A 22,313-nucleotide genomic window follows, 5' to 3' on the forward strand; every position below is an offset into this window, starting at 1 on the left:
TCAAATATTGACAAAAATTCGTCAAAATCATGAATATTTGCAAATTATTTTGTAGGTATAATTTATAAAAAATTTTGCATAAGTAGCTAAGAGTCGAAAATTTAATACAAGATTTTTCATAAATTTAGCTTACAAGTTACAATAATTATAAAAGAACTTAAATTTTGATGTATTCTGGCCATTAAAACATAAACCATCTTTTTCGCCAACCATTAGAAATTATATCCTAGGCTGACAAATCATCTTCGTTCAGAATCGTTTTTCGTATACAATGATAACTATCATTGGATTCAAATTTAACACTCCTATAATATATAATAATGATCCATACGGCACCTAATGTACAGCAGAGCGGTACCTATTTACCCGCTTTTTAAAATTTTTTTAATGTTTTACCTAGCTATACCTACACGGCTGCACAGTGTTTTATTTTTAATGTATAGTAATAATATACTCGTATATTATGAACTAAATAAATGAACTATTACTTTAATTAGTTGTTTACAAAAAGTTATGAATTACCCTTATAAAAATGAAAGAGGGTCGTTAGGACGTAACTGATAAATATTCTCGTAGGTTTATCTAATAAAATAATGGGTATAACAGCTTTGCGAATATTTTACCTTTTTTATAAGATTAAATTAGGAGATGATTTAATTACTATTATATGAATGTTATTATTGAAAGATGTAACAATATTTGTATAACATTTTTTTTTTGTAAAGTCTATAGGTAGTGGGTATTTCATAAAAAAATGAAGACACCAGAGTTTACAGAATAAGAATCCTCTGCATTATTATTATCATAATATTTTATTGGTGGGTTGGTTTGTAAATAAAATGCAGTACATATATAATACATTTATCGGCTATTGACAAAAAAATACATATATTACATTTGATGTACACCTTGTATTTATATACGAGGCTATACACTATTGGTATTTAGTATTAATATTTTTAATACCTATCCATTAATTTTGGATATACAATTAAGTTTAACAATTATTAAACTTTGTTTTAAATTTACACCTAACAATGCAAGTTTGAAATCTCTGGTAAAAATCGTTTTTCATGTATATTGATATATTGATACATAATCATTTAATTCATCCATTACAGTGGTCAGTGACCCACTCGACACATACTACGTACAGTAGTGTTGTAACCACTTTCCCACTTTTTTTAAACTAATACGTTTATTTACAATGATATTATTAGTTATTACTTATTAATTTATTACATTGATTTAGAGTCGATAAACCAATTTGTTCCAAGCTCATTATGATATATAATACCGCTTAAGAATATTATTATGTTTAATAAATCAATAAATGGTCAAGTCGATATTTTACTCTATTATATTATTTTTAGCACTCGAATATCGTTAAGATTAGTTTAAAAGTATATAATATAAAACAAAACAAACGGGTAAAAATATAATGTAAGTATACATCAAACGTCAAGTTGAGTAGATATGTATATTTCATTTTTATTTTTTTAAACTTAATAAAGTATTCATTTTCCGTCTTTAGTTAAGAACATGGCACCAAAAGGCCTGAATAGATATAGCCATATATAGGTATGTATATTATATGTAATAGTAATGAAATGAAAGGAAACATTATTAAACGCCACGAAGTCTCAATCAAATTTGACACCTCTGACCAAACGTAGGTATACTTTGCCGCGGTTATGTATTAAATTATTGGCATTTGCTACATTATATCGTTATATATTATAACCTGCAGGTATAAAGGAAGTGAATAATAGGTACACCAATTATCGGTGTTGCAGTAGGTATATTATACAAATATATAGTAATAGATCTTTTGAAAGTCGTCCATCATAGTAATAAATGGTAGTAAACAATAATAATAATAATAACAAATTGTCTGCTTATTGGCCGATCGCGTTGTTTTGGAGGATGTTCGGCGTGTTTCCGGCAAACGCGCAGGACGGCAACCGGAACAGTAACACGTCTCTGCCGATAGGGTCCACCGTGCTGTTGTCGGTGTCGTGCGTATACGTGATGTTCGTCGGGCCGGCGGTCGTCTGCCGGATCGGCGATAAGTGCAGCAGCGAGTCGATCAGGATTCTGAAGGAAATGTACCCGAACATAGCGAACGTGACGTCGATGCTGGCGAGGATCGCGCTGTTGTACTCGGTGACCGTGGGATACGACAAGTACAGGGAGACGCTGGGGTGCTACGAGACGTATGCGCCGACGACGGTGGCCGAGGCCGGCCGGTACCGCGTGTTCACCGCCGCGGCCGTGTGCTCGTGCCTGCTCCTGGTCGTGCCGGTCAACGTGCTGCGGCTGTGGATGCTGTGGACGCCGGGCGGCGACGGTACGGCGCTGGTGGAGGGGATCGTCTTCTACGCGTTTCTCTACGTCCAGAACGTGACCATGTGCTGTTCGGAGACGCAGTTCGTCGAACAGTGTTTCTTGCTGTACTGCAAGCTGAAGACCGTCAACAACGACGTCGTCGTGCTGGGCCGGTCCGTCGGATTGGCGCGCACTTCGAAACACTCGCGGTACGCCGCGAATGCCGCAGCCGCCAACGCTGCAGCGACACCCGACGCGTCCGACGTCGCTGTTGCCGAAGAGCAGCTGCAGGACGCGCCGGACGGCGTCGCGGCGACCGCCGACGCTGTCGAGACGCTGCGGATCAGACACTGGCTGCTGCGCGAAGCCATCGGCTGTCTGAACAACGTGTTCGGCGTGCAACTCGGCATGTCGGTGTGCGCGGTGTGCGTGATGTCGTTTTTCGACATCTATTACGAGACGTTTCACGTCATGGGCAAATACGCCATGTCCGGCCTCGTCGTTTACTGCTGGATGCTGCACTACGCTTTGCGGTACATGGGAATAATCCTGATGTCGCATTACACCACGAAGCAGGTTAGTATATCGAGCCGCCATCATGCCGTTCCCGCGTTAATTCGTTTAAAACGTACTTTGTGTGCAATTTATATACATATTATAGTTCTATACGCGTTTATAGAGGACTTGCAAATTTTTTTTTTGTGGGTTACGTGGGTATATGGTTTTTACAGATTAAATTTGTTCACGAATTAATGCAATTTAAGAGGGCGCTTCGGCTTCACCCAGCACTGCAGGCGGTGTATTCGTCTTACGGACGTAGAATTTTACATACAGCAAAAACTACTACACTTGAGTATAAGAACCATTTGGGCTGTATTGCAGCTTTAATCCATCCAAGCTAAGCAACCAAATTTTCACACTATAAAATGGAGAATATTGTCTATGCAATATCATTTTTATTTTTTCACTAATACGAAAAAAGTTTTTTATTATTTCAAAATAATAAAATAAAATAAAATACATTATTTTTATGTTTTTCAAACTTCAATAACTTATTTATTGCAGTTAAGATATCGAAAAAGTAAATACGACGTTGCACAGTCAAAGATCTCCTCTTTCTAGTGTGAAAATTTGGTTGCTTAACTTGAACTACAGTCTGAGTGATTTTTGTCCACGTGAAACGGGTTTTACTATGTGTTACCTTGTACGTTTGTAAGACAGAAACAAAACATGCGATTGAATGTGTTGAAGTTTCTTCTTAAGAGGATATCGACACATTATTTATTTAATATAATACTAATAACTCTAACTCTAATACTATAGTAATAAGTAAATATTACGAGATCGGCGTTTGCTCTGAATACTGTCTGAAATTTACTTTATTATGCATGGATCTGCCATCTGCAGACAATGAAACAATTGGTACATTTTCAAATTTTTTTAATTGATAGTAGAAATATTATATTATACAAAAAAATTCAAATAAAATAAAATATGAAACAATTTTTAAAATTCAAATTAAACATAATTGTTATCATCTTTATAGAAAAATGTGTGAATTAAATAGTAGGTATACATGAATTATCTACCCGGCTACCCTTATAGAACAAAAATAAAGGGGCGATTCACGTTTTGATTCCACCAAAAGTATACCTTTCACTTTTCCACCAATATCCATTTCCATCAAATAAGATTTACGTAATTTAATCACGTTTTTACCAAAACAATTTATACTATGTTTATATTAAAACCAATGAAGCCTTTAATACAATAATATAAGTTTATTTAACATAGATACTAATACTGGGTTGAAAAAATAATATATTACTGTACATTTAAGCAATGTATATATTGACATATTGTACTCAAATATAAAGCTAAATTAGTTAGTTAAATTTAAAGTTGATTAGTACTAATGTTTTGTTCCCACGTTAACTTTCAATAATTTTAGCCATCAATTCACAGAATTGTCTTCACCGATTGTATGGACAAAAGGTAAGTACGATAACGGTTTAACATCATACAATCAAATACGACAAACAAATAATATAGGTACTTTGATTATATGTATGTATTTATAAATAGATAAATATATAATATATATTTTACTTCAATCCAAAAAACTCACGAAAAGTAAATAAAAAAATAAAAATAAAAAACATAATCATGATCAAAGACCATTTCTGCAGAATGTTGAACGCAAATCCACCTACCATCGGGTGGCTTTTGTGGGGGGGGGGTATGCGCATTATATTGATGTGCGTGTTCGTGTGTAAGTGCGTACTTGTGTGTATGGTTGCGCGTGTGTGCGTGTGTTGCTTCGAATACGTACAATAATCAATATCCGCTTGGTGCATTGTGCGCATGTGCACAAGACGTCGACGAGAGCAGCGTCCGCAGCGACCACTCGGGAAAGATTCAAAAGGACCACTCTGTCAAACGCAACTGGCTCGATCAGGCGTGGCGCGTGATTTATAGCACCGTCGCAGTCCCGTGGCCGCCAGCTCTGTTCGAAGTTGTTTTCTTCGAGTAGTTATTATACACTTTCAACCTTTAGGATCCACCAGCGTCCTATTAATCCTCTATCGTTTCGTAGTCGTGTTTTCGAACTTGAGTTGAAATAATAGATTCTTAATTGGCGAACGGTAACTTGAATGGTAACCCGTTCGTTATCCCGAACGGTAATCCGAAAATCGGCAATAAACTCGATGATGACAACCAGATATTCGATTTATTTTGGATAGATCTTGTCATGCTTTTGAAATTTTGGTCCATAACGGATGGCTGTAGGTTACGGACAAATAGGTCTCCTCGCTGTTGTCATCATCGAGTTTATTAGCAATATTTTGATTAGCGTTCGGGTCAGCATATTATATTATAGTTTGTTTACATACATGTTTCGCTAAAACATTGAGGAGACTCTATATCTGCCCGTACCTACAGCCGGCCTTTACGGATCAAAATTTCAAAAGCATGACCAGAGCTATCCAGACTAAATTGAATAGCTGGTTGTCATCGTCGAGTTTAATGCTTATTTTTTGATTGCCGTTCGGATTAGCGTACGGGTTACCGTTCATGTTATTGTTCGTCAACGAAGAATCCATCAACTCAAGTTCGAAAAGTCGATTATGAAACGGTAGGTAGAGGATAGGACGCTGGTGGATCCTAAAGGCTGAAAGAGAATAATGACTGCACAGTGCACGAAGAAAATAACTTCGAATACAAATTGGTGGAGGAGAGACTGCAACGGTGGTATAAATATAAATTACGCGCGGTCGAGCCATTTGTGTTGACAGAGTGATATTCTTTTGAATCTTTTCCTAATAGTCGCTGGGGACGCTGCTCTCATCGACGTCGTGTGCGCATGCGCACAATGCACAACGATTATTGATTTTTTTTTCAAATTTGGAAGTATCCAACAGTGATGTTGGAAACGAAATACCGTTGAAAATGTATCTATCTTCATGTTCTGTATAATTTTTATTGACTCGAAATCACGGACATTCATACGTATGTACATTGTACATTTGTACGTCCGTGCTCGAAATTTATTTTCTCCTACTACGTGTTTTGCAAATATAGTCCATTTAAAATACCGTTGGTCTATATTTCGAGGATTGATTATAGCGCGTTTGTTTGTAATGAATTTAAGCATTGGTTTTGGGCCGGGCATGTTTGTGATAGCACGTAACACATGCTGGAGAAAGGCACGGCACGGCATGGCATGGAGGGGAATGGCAGCGCGCGGCGTTGACTTGCATGGACTAGAGACTAGGGACTACCTATACTACCTAGTGAATTAGAACCGGCTAAATTATACTACTGGCCATTGTCATAGTAATTTTTTATTATTTTTGTTGAGTTTTAATTATGCATATAAATTGCACAATTGTATATAGTTATTTTGTTTGTCTCATTATTAAATATTCCTTAATCTTGCTATTATAATAAAACAGTAAAGAAAAGTTGTATATAATTTTAAATGTATAAAAAAGTCTGTATTACTAATTGATAATAATAGTAGGAACTTTACTTTATTACTTATGGGAAGTTTCATAATGTGATATCTAAAATCAATAATTGAATAATTAGTTAAATTATTTATATTTTTCATTTTCATTTTTATTGAAGTGGAAAATTCTTTAGCCGCGTTTGGCACTTTTTGGTAAGGGGTAAAAATATGAAAATAATAATAATGGCAGTTGCAGGGACTGCCGATAGAAGTGAAAACTTAGTACTTTTAGTATTAAAATTTGAAATTTCATAATGTTTGAATTAATAAATGATCAAGATCAATCTGGTTTTACATTTTTTTGACACTCCGAGCTTATTTTGTTTTTGTTTTTTTTTCAATTTCAATTCACAACAAAAAAACCTTCGTAAACTACGTGTAAAAATGGCTACCTAAGTAAAAAAAAAACATTTGGTAGATCTTTATAAAACAATAAAGATTTGATATCATAACCTAACCTATGCTAAGTGTATTGCGAATTTAAGTAAACTTATTTTGTTTCAATAATTTATTTACTTGGAGAGGAATCATTTAGAATAGTAAATAAATATAATAATACTATTTTTTAAGTAATAATAATTTATATTTTAATAGTCCTTCGTCATTCAATTTTTCAATTATTTCTGATATACTGATATCACATCTCTATTGTGTTTAAAGATCTAATGTTTTTTTTTTTACTTAGCCATTTTTACACGTAGTTTACGAAGGGTTTTTGCTGTGGTAAGTATCACTAATTTTATCATCATTGCAAATAATAATAATAATGATAATGTTTGTTTTTTGTATTATTATAATATGTGTCAACGACTGCTAGAAGCGGCTGCCGCGGTTTTGAATTTTATATAAATTTCCATTAAAAAGTTCGCTGCACTTTTTTATTTATAACTTAATTTCTAAACGTACGATTTTTACTAAATCGCGTTATACACAATATTTCTGATGATTTGATGTTTACTAGAAGTTAATTTATGTATATTGCAAAATTTAAAATTAGTTATGTGATTATGTCGTATAACAAATTTGTCTGTACCAACTTAACACGGTTTAAATGAGCAACTCTTGCTTCGATGTACCTATACTATACACACACACCGTCGTGCAGTTATTTTAACTTGGCCTCACGGCGGCAATAACGTTACAGACTTACCTGCGGCATTTATCGCCGCTGCTCCGTTTCTTGTCGCCGTGTCAGTGGCCGCCGAGTGTTGCGCCGGTCCCGTAGTGTTCTGTTCCCGACTCGGCTGGCCACCCGACCGACCGGCGCCATCGCACCCCGTCGGCCATGTATACCGTCGATGAACTCGGTCGACGATTGGCTGAGTCAGGAACAGAACATGGGACCGGCGCAACACTCGATGGCGACAAGACACGGAGCAGCAGTAACGAATGCCGCGGACATCCAACGTTATTGCCGCCGTGCGGCCATGCGCAATATCCAATCGCAGCGGTCACTCGCGATATCCAATCACAGCGCCGCAGCGGCCGCGCGCAATATCCAATCACAGCGCCGCAGCGGCCACAGACCGGTTAAAAAGCGTCTAACGCGTACAGCACTCGGCTCTGCGCAGTGCGCATGCACCGGTCATGAGCATGTCGGTGACGCGAACTCATATTTTTACCCCTACCAAAAAGTGCCAAACGCGCGGGCTAAAGAAATTTTCACTTCAAAAATATATTAACCAATTCTAATTATTTATTCAGGGTTGGGCAATATCTTCGATACAAGTATCTTAGATACAATATTGTATCTTGTATCTTGTATCGCGATACTTCAAAGCAAAGTATCTTGTATCTAGTATTTTGATACTGCTTTTTTAGTATCTTGCCCTTGGAAATTATTTTTCAGTACCGATAAATTATAAAATATAGTTATTAGTAAGTATAATTCTATACGACAATACCAAGTGCAGAATATAATTTTTGATATAGGATTATTTGCAATTATCTATACTTAACGAAGTGTCCATCCCCATAATAAATTATAATTAACCTTTTATTTTAAAAAACCAGTGACAAATTTTATTAAAATGTATCAAGTATCTAGTTTTGCGATACTCCAAAACCAAGAATCTAGTATCTTGTATCTAATATCTCGATACTACTTTTTATGTATCTTGTCCAACCCTGTATATAGTTACGAGTACAATATACATAGCTAAAGTAGGTATACAATAATATTATATCATTTTTTTTATTCCAGCAATTATATATGTCAAATAAACTTTTTATACTGTATTAAAGGTTTTAATATATAAGTGTAGTAAACAAATTGTTTTGATGAAAATGCGGTTAAATCAGGGGGATCTCATTTGGTGGAGACGGATATTGGTGGAAAAGGCTAGGTTAATTTATATAGGTATTTATAGTGTCCAATAATAAATAAAAAATAATAATTATATGTTTCAGGCTATTTATACTAAGACACTTATAGCAAACTTAAAAAGTAATTGCTTGGATTGTAGTATAAATCAAGAGGTAAATAAGTTGTTATATTATACAGATAAGTTATTTTTCTATGGGTATTGAATATAGAATTAAATTTATGCTTTATCAATCGTTATTTGTTAAACTGCTAAAAATATAAGTTAATATAGGTATTACCAATAAGCACGGACTAAGACATAATATTATATTATATCTTAGTCCGTGCCAATAAGTTAGATGACCTTGTCAGAAACACTAGGTATAATAAATAAATAAATAAAAATTTATTTAATGTTTTAGATTCTGAGTGGAACAATATAGTTGTATTGAATTTAAAATGACTAATGAACTGTTTTAAAAAAAAAATCGATTTATCATCACTTTTATAGAAGCAATATAAAACTTTGGGTTTTTAACTTTGATGGTGGTTTCTAATTGTAAATTTAACCACTTTGGAGGGGTCTAAAAACGAATGATCTTATACTGATTTTTTGATAGACATTTCAACTTCAAATATGGATGAAATTTTTAAACAAAAAATGACAACATTTTTTTCAGTAAGCGTGTTTAAGTGGGTACTGCTCTTCTGTACATTAGGTGCCGTGTGGATTACTATATTATATATAAAAGTGTTAAATTTGAATTCAATGATAGGTATTATTGTATACAAAAAACGATTCTGAACGGAGACGATTTATCAGCATAAGATATATATTTTGAATTGGGCGGTGAAAAAGGTGGTTTATGTTTTAATGACCTAAATACCCAATACTCCAAAATTAAATCTTGTACAAAAAATGCCATTTTAAAGTTTTAAACAATTGGTGTGTGTTTCAAGTTTCTAGTTTCTACGATTACTAATTATATACCATAACAAAAATCTAAAATTATTTTATGGTAAATCGTTATTTTACGCGTGAATTTTGGACTTCGTAAAATTTTAAAATAATTAATATTTTTTTAATTGGCTAACTCTCAACTTCTTATCTATCTTTTTCCGTATACAATATGATATCTATCATTGGATTCAAATTTAACATACTTATAAGTTATAATATAGGTAATTGTGATCCACGCGGCACCTATGCCACCACGCTTTTTTTACCTTAAAATTATTATAAATTATACGTTTATCACTTTTTTTTATGCAGCTACATTTGTTTTTGGATCAGCTTTCTCATAGTTCTGTCGAATTCACAGCATGCGATATATTTACATTAAACATACGTCTCATTATTTCAGTAAGTTTAGTGTTTAATATTTATTCATAGATTTAGATACTATGAATATTGTATATTGTCTTATTAATTGATAGTTTGATACATAAATTATTTATTAATTTATATATTATAAATAATATATTATGTACCTACCTATATATTTAGATAATTCTACTTTTATGTTTCATTTTGTTGTTTAAAGACTTTTGCTGCGGGTTTAACTTATCTTGTCATTTTGATACAATACCAGACAAACATGAAAAGCTCTACGTAGTGTATGTATACAAATTAAAACTATATCAATTTGGTACTATTGATTAATGATTATAGATTCTGTGAAGTAAATAATAATACATTATTTTCTAGTTATATAAATTTAATTTAATTGTACATTATGTTAGTGACTAATGAGTAGGTATAGCGCCTATATAATATATTATTATACTATAATTGTAATTTAGATACCAATTAACTATATTAAATAAGTGTACGCCGAAACAATAATATAATGTATTTATAAACATCAACAAACTATCTTTAAAAAAAATATAAAATTTATCATATTATTTATAATAAGTAATAGATGTACTCAAATAATCTAGATTAACCTGGAATGGAATTATAAATTGTTCTAAAATTTAAATTATTATATTGTAGAATATTATAGGTTTTAAATTTTGTTTTTAAGAAATTGTTAATCAAATGAAATATATTTTACAATTATGTTAGTTTATAGTCTATAAGAGATTGTTTAGTTAAATGTGAAAAGCATTGATTATTGCTATTTATATTTTAAAGGGCCTTAAATTGGGGAATTTAACTTTTCTTAAAAACACCAGGCACAATCATACATCTTTATCAAGATTATTATTTGTTTAAGTCTTTTATACTTAAGTAAATTACTAACTTATGTACAAAACTAATACTTTAAAGTCCTAAGTTTTATATATAGTAACTATATAGCTATATTATATTATGTACTAGGTATGTAGTATACCTATTGTATAATATTATTAATTATTATTATAGATCGGAAATATAATTATTATTTTGTAATGTTTTTAACTGACCTTTTGGCTGATTTACTTACCAAAAATACATACATATTATATAAGCAGATAAAATATTAAGTTCAAATATCTTTAAAAGGCTAAAAAAGACTTCGCTCTGGAAATTAATTTAGTGAAGTTCAAGCAGACCGTTGTCATGACAACACTATTTGATGTACCTAATATTGATATCACAGTCTATTATTTGTCATGTACTCATATACCTTTACAATTCGATTTTGATTTAGCATTTTTATTTTTAAATAATTAATTTAATTATATAAAATTATAAATGAAACCGATGGAAATTGTTATTTTAAAAAATAGAAATATAATGACGATACCTGAATCTCTTATTCAAGAGATAGGTTGTTTTGTTAGAGTGAGTACAGTTTCTAACATAATAATTTTTGTTACATATTATACCCACTATGCTTGTATTTTAATTATTGATGTTATAATTTATATGATAACTATTTTACGTAGTATTTATACTTGGACAATAACATGATACGAACATTACCCGATGAATTATTTACTGGTTGTACAAATCTTATGTGGTTAGATTTAAGATGTAATAGAATACGTCGATTACCAGACGGTGTGCAGGGTCATCAAAATTTACAGGTATTGCTTCTGGGCAAAAATGATTTAAAGCGATTGCCTTTAACGCTGGGTATGTAATTAGTTTAAAATAATATTTATGCATCTTCTATATAGTTTTTAAGTACCTGTATAGACAATACTTCGCCAAGTATGCTTACCGCCATTTTTTACTTTATTAATGAATTTATTTAAGTTCTATATTTTTTGGAATTTTTAATATATTCAAAGAACATATTTTCAAATTCTTAAATATTTTTTATACCTACTATTTAGGAATATCCTATGGCGATACTGTTACCTAACCTTACTGCTAGCCACACTGGTGCCCAGTCAGTGTGACTAGGCCACTAAGGCACAGTGATTTATTAGGAAAAGCGAACAATGTTAGCCGTTACCGTAGACGGCCCGGTACAGCTCTGTGGTGCATCCAGTCTTCTCGAACTTTATACTTGTTTGTTTAAACTTTAAATATGCCGATTATAGTTGCCAATAAAATACTGAGTATTTTTTTTTGTATTTAGTCCTGACACCTTTACTAACTTAATAAAATATATATATGCACCCAGTTTCTCGTGTTTTCTAATAATACTATAGTTTTTATTTTTTAAATGGAGAATCCCTTTTTTACTGTAAATTATTTAATACTTTAATGGATCGATCGTTTGATAGTTATTGATAGTATTTTTAATAGTCGTTACCTAATATTAAGTATTTTTATCTTGAAAGAAACAATGTAGGCTTGTAAATATATAATCATAGTATCATACAGATACTTAAATTGCTATGAATTATGAAAGTTCTATTTTGCATCTCTGATCTTTAGTTATCAATTTATAATACATTACAATTTCAATTAAATAGATTGTAAGCTTATTATTATATATATAATAGATATATTACTTATTGTTACCCTATAGTGTAAAATTATAATTTAAATTTGGGTTTTCGTATTGCTTATTAGGATCACTACCAAAACTTCGAGAATTACATGTTGCTGGAAATCCACTTGATTGTCTTACTAGAGATATGGTGAAAAAAGGTTCTAAATATTTAATACGTTTTTTACAAGAAAAATGGAAAAATGATCAAAATATTACAGAAACGATTCAACAAAATAATGATGAAACAAACTTAAGAAAAATAATAGATGACAAGATACAAAAACAAAACAAAAACAATAAAAAAATTGTAATTAAGCTTAAAATAATTCAATACCTATCTATTTATTGTTTTCTCCTATTTTAATGACGATTGCATTAAAATTGTTTAGATGAATACGTCAAAAACGAAGTTGATGGAAAGATATAGTTGGCCAATGATATTTCTTACTAATTGGTATTTATAGTATTATTTACACTAATTTATCATTTTTAATCACTTTAATGTATAATATATTAATTTAATATGCAAGGTGGTAAATTTGAGGTTTTTAAATTGTTAAGTTTATAATCTGAGCAGTGAGTGTCGTAATTTAACCAATATTGAGGTCCAATGGTTCATGTGTGAAATTGTAATTTGAACATTGATTTAATGGTACAATAGATAGGTACAACAATAATCTATATCATACATCATATAAGCAAACTATAATAGATATATGTTGTTATTTTTTACTTAAATATTGTTAGGAGTTTGGGACATTTTATAGATATCTCTACTTCGATATGCTGACTATTTTGGAACGGCCTTGAATTCTTGAAAATCTTTTTTATTTTCTTCTAAGTTCCCTTCTTTTCTATCACTCACTCGTTAGGTTGCTATAATAGGAAACTTACCAAATGTTAAACACTAAAAATTGAAAAGCATTAATGCTAACGTAAGATGGAGAGAAAAGAAGATTTTATCACAATTTAGATATCACTACATTTATATAGGCTAGTTTTTTTTTTTTATTAATTGGTCTTTAACTTCGCCTTTTTAGACAATTAGGTTTTCGATGTTGATTTATAATCACTTTTTATTTGTTGACAACAATCACAATTCATAATTAATGTACAAATGAAAAAAATGGAACAGTTGACAAATAAATTAATTAGATAGATTAACATTTCCTTTCATCTTGCTACAAGTTGCTCCCCTTAATTCTTAATATTTTATTACCTACCTATTACAGTATTACAATAAATTATTATAATTTCAGGCACCACTTAGAAGTACCTTCTTTAAAATGGTACTATTTAATAAGAAAAATAAAATAATATAGTGAAACTAATATTTGCAGATTTTAGCCCTTATTCATACTAAACGTAAACGACTAATTTTTGTGCCAAATTTCACATTTCTACCTATAGATACGGGAAGTGCTTTTTAATATTGAATAAGTTTTTGAATCAGTAACCTAGAGATTACAAAAATATAAACTTTGAAACCTAACCTACACTTTATACATTATACCGAAAATAGAAAATTTTTTACGAAAATAAGCTATATTTTGGGGTATACCTATATATCTTTTTTCTCCAATGAAAATTCCTGTCTACATTACTGGTCTCCTCGTGTTAAAACGGCTTAATATTATAAGGGCTCAATTTTTTATTTTCCTAAGTTATCTGGCTTAATGATTATATTTTAAATTTCAAAAGTCAAGAAACAGAGTTATTAGGTTTAATGTTTATCACAACTGAGTGAATTGATTCATTTAAAGATACACAGCGTGCTACTTAAACTTGTGGCTTGGCACACGAATATAATATTTTAATGAGTTAATTAAATACTTAAGTATCTAATTAAACTTTTATTATGTTTATGTATTATTCAATTTAGGAGTAGTGACCGTTTAGTTACCGATCGAGATATTAGAATGAAAGAATTAGAAAGACTTTATTTAGAAAAACAAAAAATAATATTAGAAAAACAAGAACGAATTTTACAATCCTACAAGTGAGTTTAGTCTTTTCGTTTGTTAATTTATTAATTATAAGTACCTACTTACTACTTAGTACTATCAATATATATTATTAAACTACCTATATAATATTTTTATAAACATATACAAAAAATTTATAAAAATACTGTATATAATCAGGTAAGTAAATTGTCTAGCTATATTATGAAGTGTAATATTGTATGTTTTATTTTTTGAATGTTTAGAGATGAAGAAACGCTGAAAATATGGAGAGAAAAAGCAAAGCAATTGCAGTATTTTGAAAATTTGCCAAAATTAAAAAATTGTTAGTACATCATATTTACTTTATATACACGAATATATTATCTAATTTAATTATATTAATATAAGTATTGATATACAGGGTGATTCTTTTATCAAACAACACTCATTATTTAGTATTCATGTTTTTGAAAATATTTTTTTACATAGTTTCAAATTGTTAAAAAAAACAACATTTTTATAAAAGAATTATATTTCTTATCCTTATAATTTTTTAAGTTTTTACTTTTTTGAATGACAACATAGATTTTTAATTTCATATTCCAAAGCAGAATAATTTGTTGAGTATTTTGATACATAAAAATCGAATTTAGGGTGAGTAGTTTATGAGTTATACTTATTCAAAGTTTAGACAAGCGGAGTAGTGGACAAACATTTTGCGAGGTAACCCCGTACCACTCCACTCCGCGCAGCATAACTTTAAATACGTATAACTCATAAAATACTCACCCTAAATTTGATTTTATGTATCGAATTACTCAGAAAATTATTCTGCTTTGGAATATGAAATTAAAAATCTATGTTATTATTCAAAAAAGTAAAAAACATAAAAAATTATAAGGATAAAAAATATTTTCAAAAAAATGAATACTTTTGGAAATAATGAGTGTTGTTTGATAAAAAAATCACCCTGTATAGATACCTAACTATTTTATAATATTTTTTAGATCGAGGACTTGAAGTACCATTTGGAGTAAATAAAGAATATTCTAAAATGATATCTAGACAAGCGTACAAAAAAGTAATTATTTAGTTTTGATAATAAATTAAACGTACCTACATGTAAAATCGCCTAGACCGACTGGAACCCTGAGAAATTTTTCATATAAATATCTATTTTACATAGCTACTGGAGTCTTTAAAACAATTATAGCATGATAGTAAAAAGGATTTTACAAAAATAGAAATATATGGCCATATCATGTATGAAATATAAGTATTTTTATTCATATAATTATTAGGTATCTACTATCTACTTCAATAATATTGTACCTATTTATTATAAGGTTAAATTTGTTCGTAAAATTGTTTTGCCAAGGACGGATTTAGGTATGTGCTATGTGGCCTGCCAGCGGAGTGCATTGTGGGGGGCTCCTTATACATAAACAAGAAAATATTTTTTTTTACTTATTAAAATATCATAAAATAGTGGGGGCCCCTGAAATGCAGCCAACTCAGCCCTCCCCTAAATTCGGCCCTAGGTTTCACGTACATTTTAATATTTTCCCTGTGTATTTTTTGATTCTAGTCAAGCCCTAGTTGAATTTATGATACATTATATTGATAAATAGATTCTATTTTAGCTACGAATTACAATAACCATTATCCTAAAATAGGTTTATTTTAGTCAAATACATTTATTTGTTTTTATAAATATAATTTCATACAATCATACCTATTTCCATACTGAACTAATAGTATTTTCTTTACTAGTATTTTAAGTTAAGTTAAATAGTATTAGTTAAAGTGGTTAAATTATAAAGGTATTAATAAAATCTATGACAATTTATACCAAATATTCAGTAGAATAGATAAATTATAGCTTATTTTGCAACTATAATATGTGTAGGTTAGGTTAAATAGTGTAAAAAGTAACTGACTCAAGTTGTATGATTTAAAATTTAAATCATAGTTATTTTTAAAATAATGCAATTTTTTATAATAATGAATTGTTTTTAGGAATGTGTGGAAAATATTAAGAGTAAAAATGCTGTTAAACCTGCAATAATTAAACCGTATGTATCTTATATTTTTTTGTATATTAAAACTTTATTATGAGCCATTTCTGAGGTATGAAAATAAATTAGTTTGTCACCCATTAAAAGTATTATAATTTATTAAAATTTATAAAATGATTTTTTTTAAAAAATACCTATACATAATAAGACTTAAAAATCTATGTCTAGACTTGAAAATAATTGAAATCATAGTAGAATTGGTACCTAGAGTATTAATTGTTTACCTAATAAATTTAATCAAATATATTTTATATTTATTTATTAAATTTTTTGTAGGTTTGACTTTGACTTGGAAATGTCAGATATTTACAAAATGCTTCTAAGTTTAACACCAAACGATGAAGAAAATACAAACAGTGATAAAAACAATAATTCTAAAATATCAAATATTGATTGGGAAATTCAAAAGGTTTGGAAACACTTTTCTATTATATTATACTAATTGCTATAAAATGTATTTTCTATCGGCAGTTACACGATATTCAAAAAAGAATTGCTCATTTGAAAACTCGTATAATTTAATCAGTTGAAGATAAGAATGACAACAACTTCAATACCTTTTAAAACAAAATAAATTTTCATTTGTATTAATTTTGCTATTCATATAACTTGAAATGATTATAAATACAAATAGATAATAATAATGTTTAACCCGTCATTTTGGAAATATAAGTCCTTAAGAATTGGATACTTGGATATAGGTCATTGCATGTTAGGTTCATTTACTTACTATGCAATATTTAAATATCATTCAAATAAAGTCAATACACAACATGCACACATTATTTTTATGATATTATTAGAAGCATAAGTTATTTATTTTATTGCAAAATATTAAAATGTATTCTTACTATTATATTATTATATTGAAAAATAAACCTAATATATTTAATACTAAGTATTTTCATTATTATATAATTTTTGCATTATATTTTATAAAAAAACAAAATCTTTTACTTGTTGTTGATTATAGAAAAGACAATTCTACAATCAATCAATGACATAGCTAGACACTTTTTCTTGGTAAGCCCGATATTTTGATGTAATTAGGATTATCAATGAATATTTTTACTAAATAAGAAATATAATATAAAACATTCATTTTTGGAGAAAAGTGGGTTGACCCGGACCCTACAGGCCTAACCGCTGGCTACACCACTGTTATCAATGCTAATACTATATTTTTGAACATTTTGTATTTTTTTGTCATGGTTTGAATAATTGAAACAAAGTTATAATTTAACCTTTAATATTATATCTGTGATTAACTTGAACTCTCTTCAACTTTTGTTCGTCATATGTATCCATTTTTTATACTCAAGTGTAACACCAATATTTTGAGAAATGGCCAATATTTAGAACGATCCATCATATTTTTAGTAATTTGCTATTGTTTTGCTGTTATTATATTCAATATCATAAGTTAATATTATTGTATATTTCTGTGTAACTGGGCTCAGTCCATATTGTTAAAATAAAATAAAAATATTTTACTTTTTAATTATTTCACTGATATAAATTACGAGCTTGGATAAAAATAAATTTTTGAGTCATCCTCTTATTTTTAACTTTATTTATAAGTCCATTATAAATTAAAAAATACTTAAGTTTATATTATGACATAAGTATTAACTATAAATTACATATTGGAAAAAAATATTTCAATGTGAAATAAAAATACATTTAGCTAGATATGTTAATGTAAGATTTTCATTATCTCATTATTTTTTTTATCATATGTATATTTTTAAATTACTTATCATTTCACTTTTTTTTATAAAATAAAACATAATGATATCTAATTTTATGCTTTATAACTTTTACAGTACACATTTGAATAAATATAAATAAATACAAAAATATCAGTGTGAATAATTTTATTATAATTCTGATTATTATTATTATAAAAAAATATTTTTAATAGAAGACTTGCAAAAAAGTGATTTGTATTATGAACTGTATTTTTGAAACATGATTAGAAATTAAAAATGTATTTATTTGTATGGATATTGAAAAAGTAAATAAGAGATCGATTCCATTTTATTCAATTGTATTTAACTTGTATTATTTCAGTAACTAATCTTGGTCTGCAATAATCAACTTCCTTATTTCAGCTGTTTTCACCTTTGTTTTTTAACCAGTCCACAAACTCGTCTAGCATAACAGGCCCTAAAAACAAACATAAACATTTAAGTACTATTGTTACTCTGACAAAAACATTGTGGTGAACAGTCTATTTATCTATAGTTTATTCTAAATAGTATTGTCATTATTAATCCTTATATTGAAAAAAAATATGTTTTTAACTACATTAAATCTGCTGTTTAGACTGTGGAATTAAAGATAAAAATACAATACATGGATATCTAATTGATGAAATTTACAACAAGTAAATATTACAAAATAACAAAGAAATATGAACAGTGCTCGACTTGGCAAAATTAAAGTAGGAAAACCCTGTAAACTTTTAAAGAAAGAGCATCCCCATTACTTTTAAAACATTACTGAGCCATGGGGGCTACGCTCCCACACCCCTATTCGCCCTCTTTAAACATATAAAAAATAATTATCAATTATCAATTACAAAAAAAAAAAAAATACTGTAAATATTATATTGTACAATAGTATATTGGTATATTATAGTTATAAGTTATTAAATGTAACAAACTTAAAAGTAACTAAATAAAAAACAATCCATTAACTACTTATTTAAATAGTTCCATAAATTATCAAAATTATGATGTTATCACGTGTATTTTGATAAAATTGCAGAATGATGCAGCGTCCCAGTGTCCTGTATGTTCCCCTTATAAATAGCGTAGAGGTACGCTAAAATTTCTGAAAAATAAGTTAGGGTACTCCATCCCTTGCACCCCCCCCCCCAAATCGAGCACTGAATATGAATTATTATAAAGATAGGGTTTTACTAAATTGTATTGTTAAATAAAAATTTATTTTTAATATTTTAATTACTTATACTACATATTATCTACAAAAACTGCTAAATAAACATTCATTATTATTATTATTATTATTACTTAAGTAAAAATATTTTATAAAACTTACAAGCTCCATCTATGTCATAATTTGTCAAATCTGTAGAAATAGAACGTGAAAATTCTAATATATTGCACCACTGATCTTTATTAATAACTCTATACTTGGATTGGTCTATAAAATCAGCAAATAATTGGAATAATTTCCATTGTTTCCCAAGTAATAAATTTAACATTAATTTTGCAGTTTCTACGTCCATACTTCGTTGATCTTTATCCTTAATAGTAAAAAAAAACCATCTATTATAGTTTCATTAAGAATAAAAACAGTGTAACTTTAATAATCCATATAAACTAGATACCAGGAGACAATAATCAGAAAAAAAAATTCCCAAAGCTAAGTTAGGTTAGGTTAGCCAGTTGAAAATAATAATAAAACAATAGGTATAATGGTATAAAGTTTAAATGATAATTAGTTTAATAATATTATTTTGATCAATTAATTCGATTTGTGATAACACATTTAATAAAAATAAATAATAGTAAAAATATTATTATTCATTATAATTTCTAAAAGGTGTATCCAACAGTTAAATATAGCTTTGGGGATTTTTTTCCAAGACTCCAGGAGACAAAAGTTAAAAATAATAATAATAACTTTTTTTTATTATAACATTTCTATAGATTTTATAGATCTATAAATATATGAAATAATACAACATATATTACTCGATATATTATTAGGTATATTAAGATAATAAATTTAAACTTACTCTTGCAAAATCATATGCATATCTATAAATACTTTTGAAAGCTAATGGATCATTAAAACACAACCTCAAAGATTCTAATTTACTTTGAAGTTTTTTAACTGAATCACACCTGCAATAAAATATATCTTATTATTTAACAATTTCATAAGTAATAAATTAAATATAAGTTTATAAATCAATATATTTACTGTAATTCTGTAAGACCCTTTAACCATTCAGCACTAGTAAAATATCCCATTGATTTAGCATTCATTTTCCATGCTAAAACAAGCATAACTAAATCTTCTGGAGCAACCCCAATATCCATACAAAATTTTTCCATGCCTTCGGGTCCTAAAAATAATTGAAATTTATAGGTAATTTAAGTTTCAAAAACAAATACTACTTTTATTATATAAATACCTAATTCACCGACATCGTTTGTATATTTATGATACCACGAAAGACATTTTTTTTGATTAAAAACCATCATTTCTTCAAGATGAGTTCTTTGTGCACTGAAAAATATAATACATTGTGTGAATATATAATACAACTACCTGTAATTAATAATCATTATAAGTATTAATTTATTTCTACTTACCTAGTATAACGACGTTTTGGAACCGAAGCATTTTCAGCTGTATTTATTTCAGTGGTGCTACGTCGTTTCCTTGCCATCATTTAGATAATACTTAATTTAATTATTAGATCTGAAAAAAGTAAACGACTCATTTCAAATAAATATTATCTTAAGAAAATATAGGAGATTTGATATGAGATTCTTCATATGAATCGTAGAAAAATGATTATCATTTTGACAGGAAAGTAACGTTTTAAACAATTGTGATTGAGAAAAGTATAAATGAGGCATGAAATAACAATACCTGCCATTATTTGCAAGTAAATTATTTCAATTTTTTACACTGAATTTTACTGCTTATTTTAACAGTTAAAATATTTTTAATTACGAGTTATTTTCGAGCGTCGTTAACCGTTTTCGTGTGACTGTTTTGTTGATGTTGGAAATAACTACCTAATTGATTACTTTAACATTGTATAAAAAAAGTTAGGAATACTTACGAGACAAATTTACTATTATCTATTGTAAGGTGTCGCTGCGTATTTAAGTAGGATTACGCAGTTATTACTGTAGAGTGTAGACTGTATAGTGTAGGCCTAGGCACGGCAATCAGGAACTCGGGGATTTGTTGTTACTTGTTTTATTTCGGGAACGATTAACAATATTCTCGGTTATCATAAAATTGTTACAGATAGGATTTGACTAGTTTCGTGTAGTATATTATTTTTAATTTTATATAAATAAATGTTTCTATATATTAATATTTATTATAAATTTAATCTCGTGACTGATAAATTATTTTTAAGTTATCTATTAATGTGTAATCTAATGTAGAATGAAAAATGTAAAAATGTAAAAATCACAGAATAAATTAAATGTACTATGTATTATAAAGTAACTAGGTAGTAAGTTATTTTACTTTTATACACTGTATGTCGAAACTCGAAATTCAATACATTTTAGAAAAAGGGTACGATAAACTAGCGAGTGCGACGATTCTTGACCAATAATATACCAGTAACCAAGATCAAACACAAGGTTTACAGATAATATATTATCCGTGGATTATACTTTCATAGATAATACAAGATGATGATCTATGGATTATGACCACTAAAATATTAAAGAAAAATAATATTCTTGCTACGATTATCTATAATCCATAATCTATTTAATATTTAAGAACAATTGGGAACAATCGACCTTAGCAAAAATCAAGCAAAAAATCGCTCCAATCCGCTGTTATCAGTTGTATTCATACCACGGTATAAAAAAGAATTATTATTTTTTATATAAATATTCGAGTACCTATCACTTTTTTAGTTTTTTAAACTTTACATTCAATTAATCTAAGACCGTGGCACCGTGCATTCAATTTTCAAACTTATCAATGCTTATTGATTCATTACCGATCACGATCTGTAGATTTTGTGAG

At 29.0% G+C, this 22,313-nt stretch overlaps 3 protein-coding genes across 5 annotated transcripts; 2 read left to right on the top strand and 1 right to left on the bottom strand.

Annotated features, from left to right (window-relative positions):
• Positions 1-1,266: 1,266 nt before the first annotated feature.
• On the top strand, positions 1,267-10,997 carry LOC114128623 (uncharacterized). Its single transcript, XM_027993177.2, has 4 exons — positions 1,267-2,904; positions 8,750-8,818; positions 9,919-10,008; positions 10,190-10,997. Exons 1-4 carry the CDS (start codon positions 1,858-1,860, stop codon positions 10,259-10,261), a joined length of 1,278 nt encoding a protein of 425 aa, XP_027848978.2. The 5' UTR covers positions 1,267-1,857; the 3' UTR covers positions 10,262-10,997.
• Positions 10,998-11,220: 223 nt separating this feature from the next.
• On the top strand, positions 11,221-17,191 carry LOC114128625 (leucine-rich repeat-containing protein 27-like). The gene is made up of 10 exons (XM_027993180.2): positions 11,221-11,418; positions 11,523-11,712; positions 12,604-12,830; positions 12,913-12,977; positions 14,406-14,522; positions 14,733-14,812; positions 15,477-15,550; positions 16,489-16,544; positions 16,824-16,956; positions 17,019-17,191. The coding sequence occupies exons 1-10, from the start codon at positions 11,329-11,331 to the stop codon at positions 17,067-17,069; spliced, it is 1,083 nt and encodes a 360-aa protein (XP_027848981.2). The 5' UTR covers positions 11,221-11,328; the 3' UTR covers positions 17,070-17,191.
• A 1,218-nt stretch (positions 17,192-18,409) lies between these two features.
• LOC114128633 (DCN1-like protein 4) lies at positions 18,410-21,862 on the bottom strand. Of its 3 annotated transcripts, none has more exons than XM_027993188.2 (7): positions 21,379-21,862; positions 20,900-21,008; positions 20,719-20,813; positions 20,505-20,649; positions 20,317-20,425; positions 19,614-19,821; positions 18,410-18,716 (listed from the first exon to the last, which is right to left on the bottom strand). In XM_027993188.2, the coding sequence occupies exons 2-7, from the start codon at positions 20,977-20,979 to the stop codon at positions 18,658-18,660; spliced, it is 696 nt and encodes a 231-aa protein (XP_027848989.1). In that variant the 5' UTR covers positions 20,980-21,008; positions 21,379-21,862; the 3' UTR covers positions 18,410-18,657. The 3 variants fall into 3 exon arrangements, with proteins under 3 accessions (XP_027848989.1, XP_050054923.1, XP_050054930.1); XM_050198966.1 differs by lacking the exon at positions 21,379-21,862 and adding an exon at positions 21,187-21,334; XM_050198973.1 differs by lacking the exon at positions 21,379-21,862 and adding an exon at positions 21,267-21,285.
• Positions 21,863-22,313: the final 451 nt, after the last annotated feature.

This window comes from Aphis gossypii, chromosome 1 (genome assembly GCF_020184175.1).
Source record: "Aphis gossypii isolate Hap1 chromosome 1, ASM2018417v2, whole genome shotgun sequence".
NCBI lineage: Eukaryota > Metazoa > Arthropoda > Insecta > Hemiptera > Aphididae > Aphis > Aphis gossypii.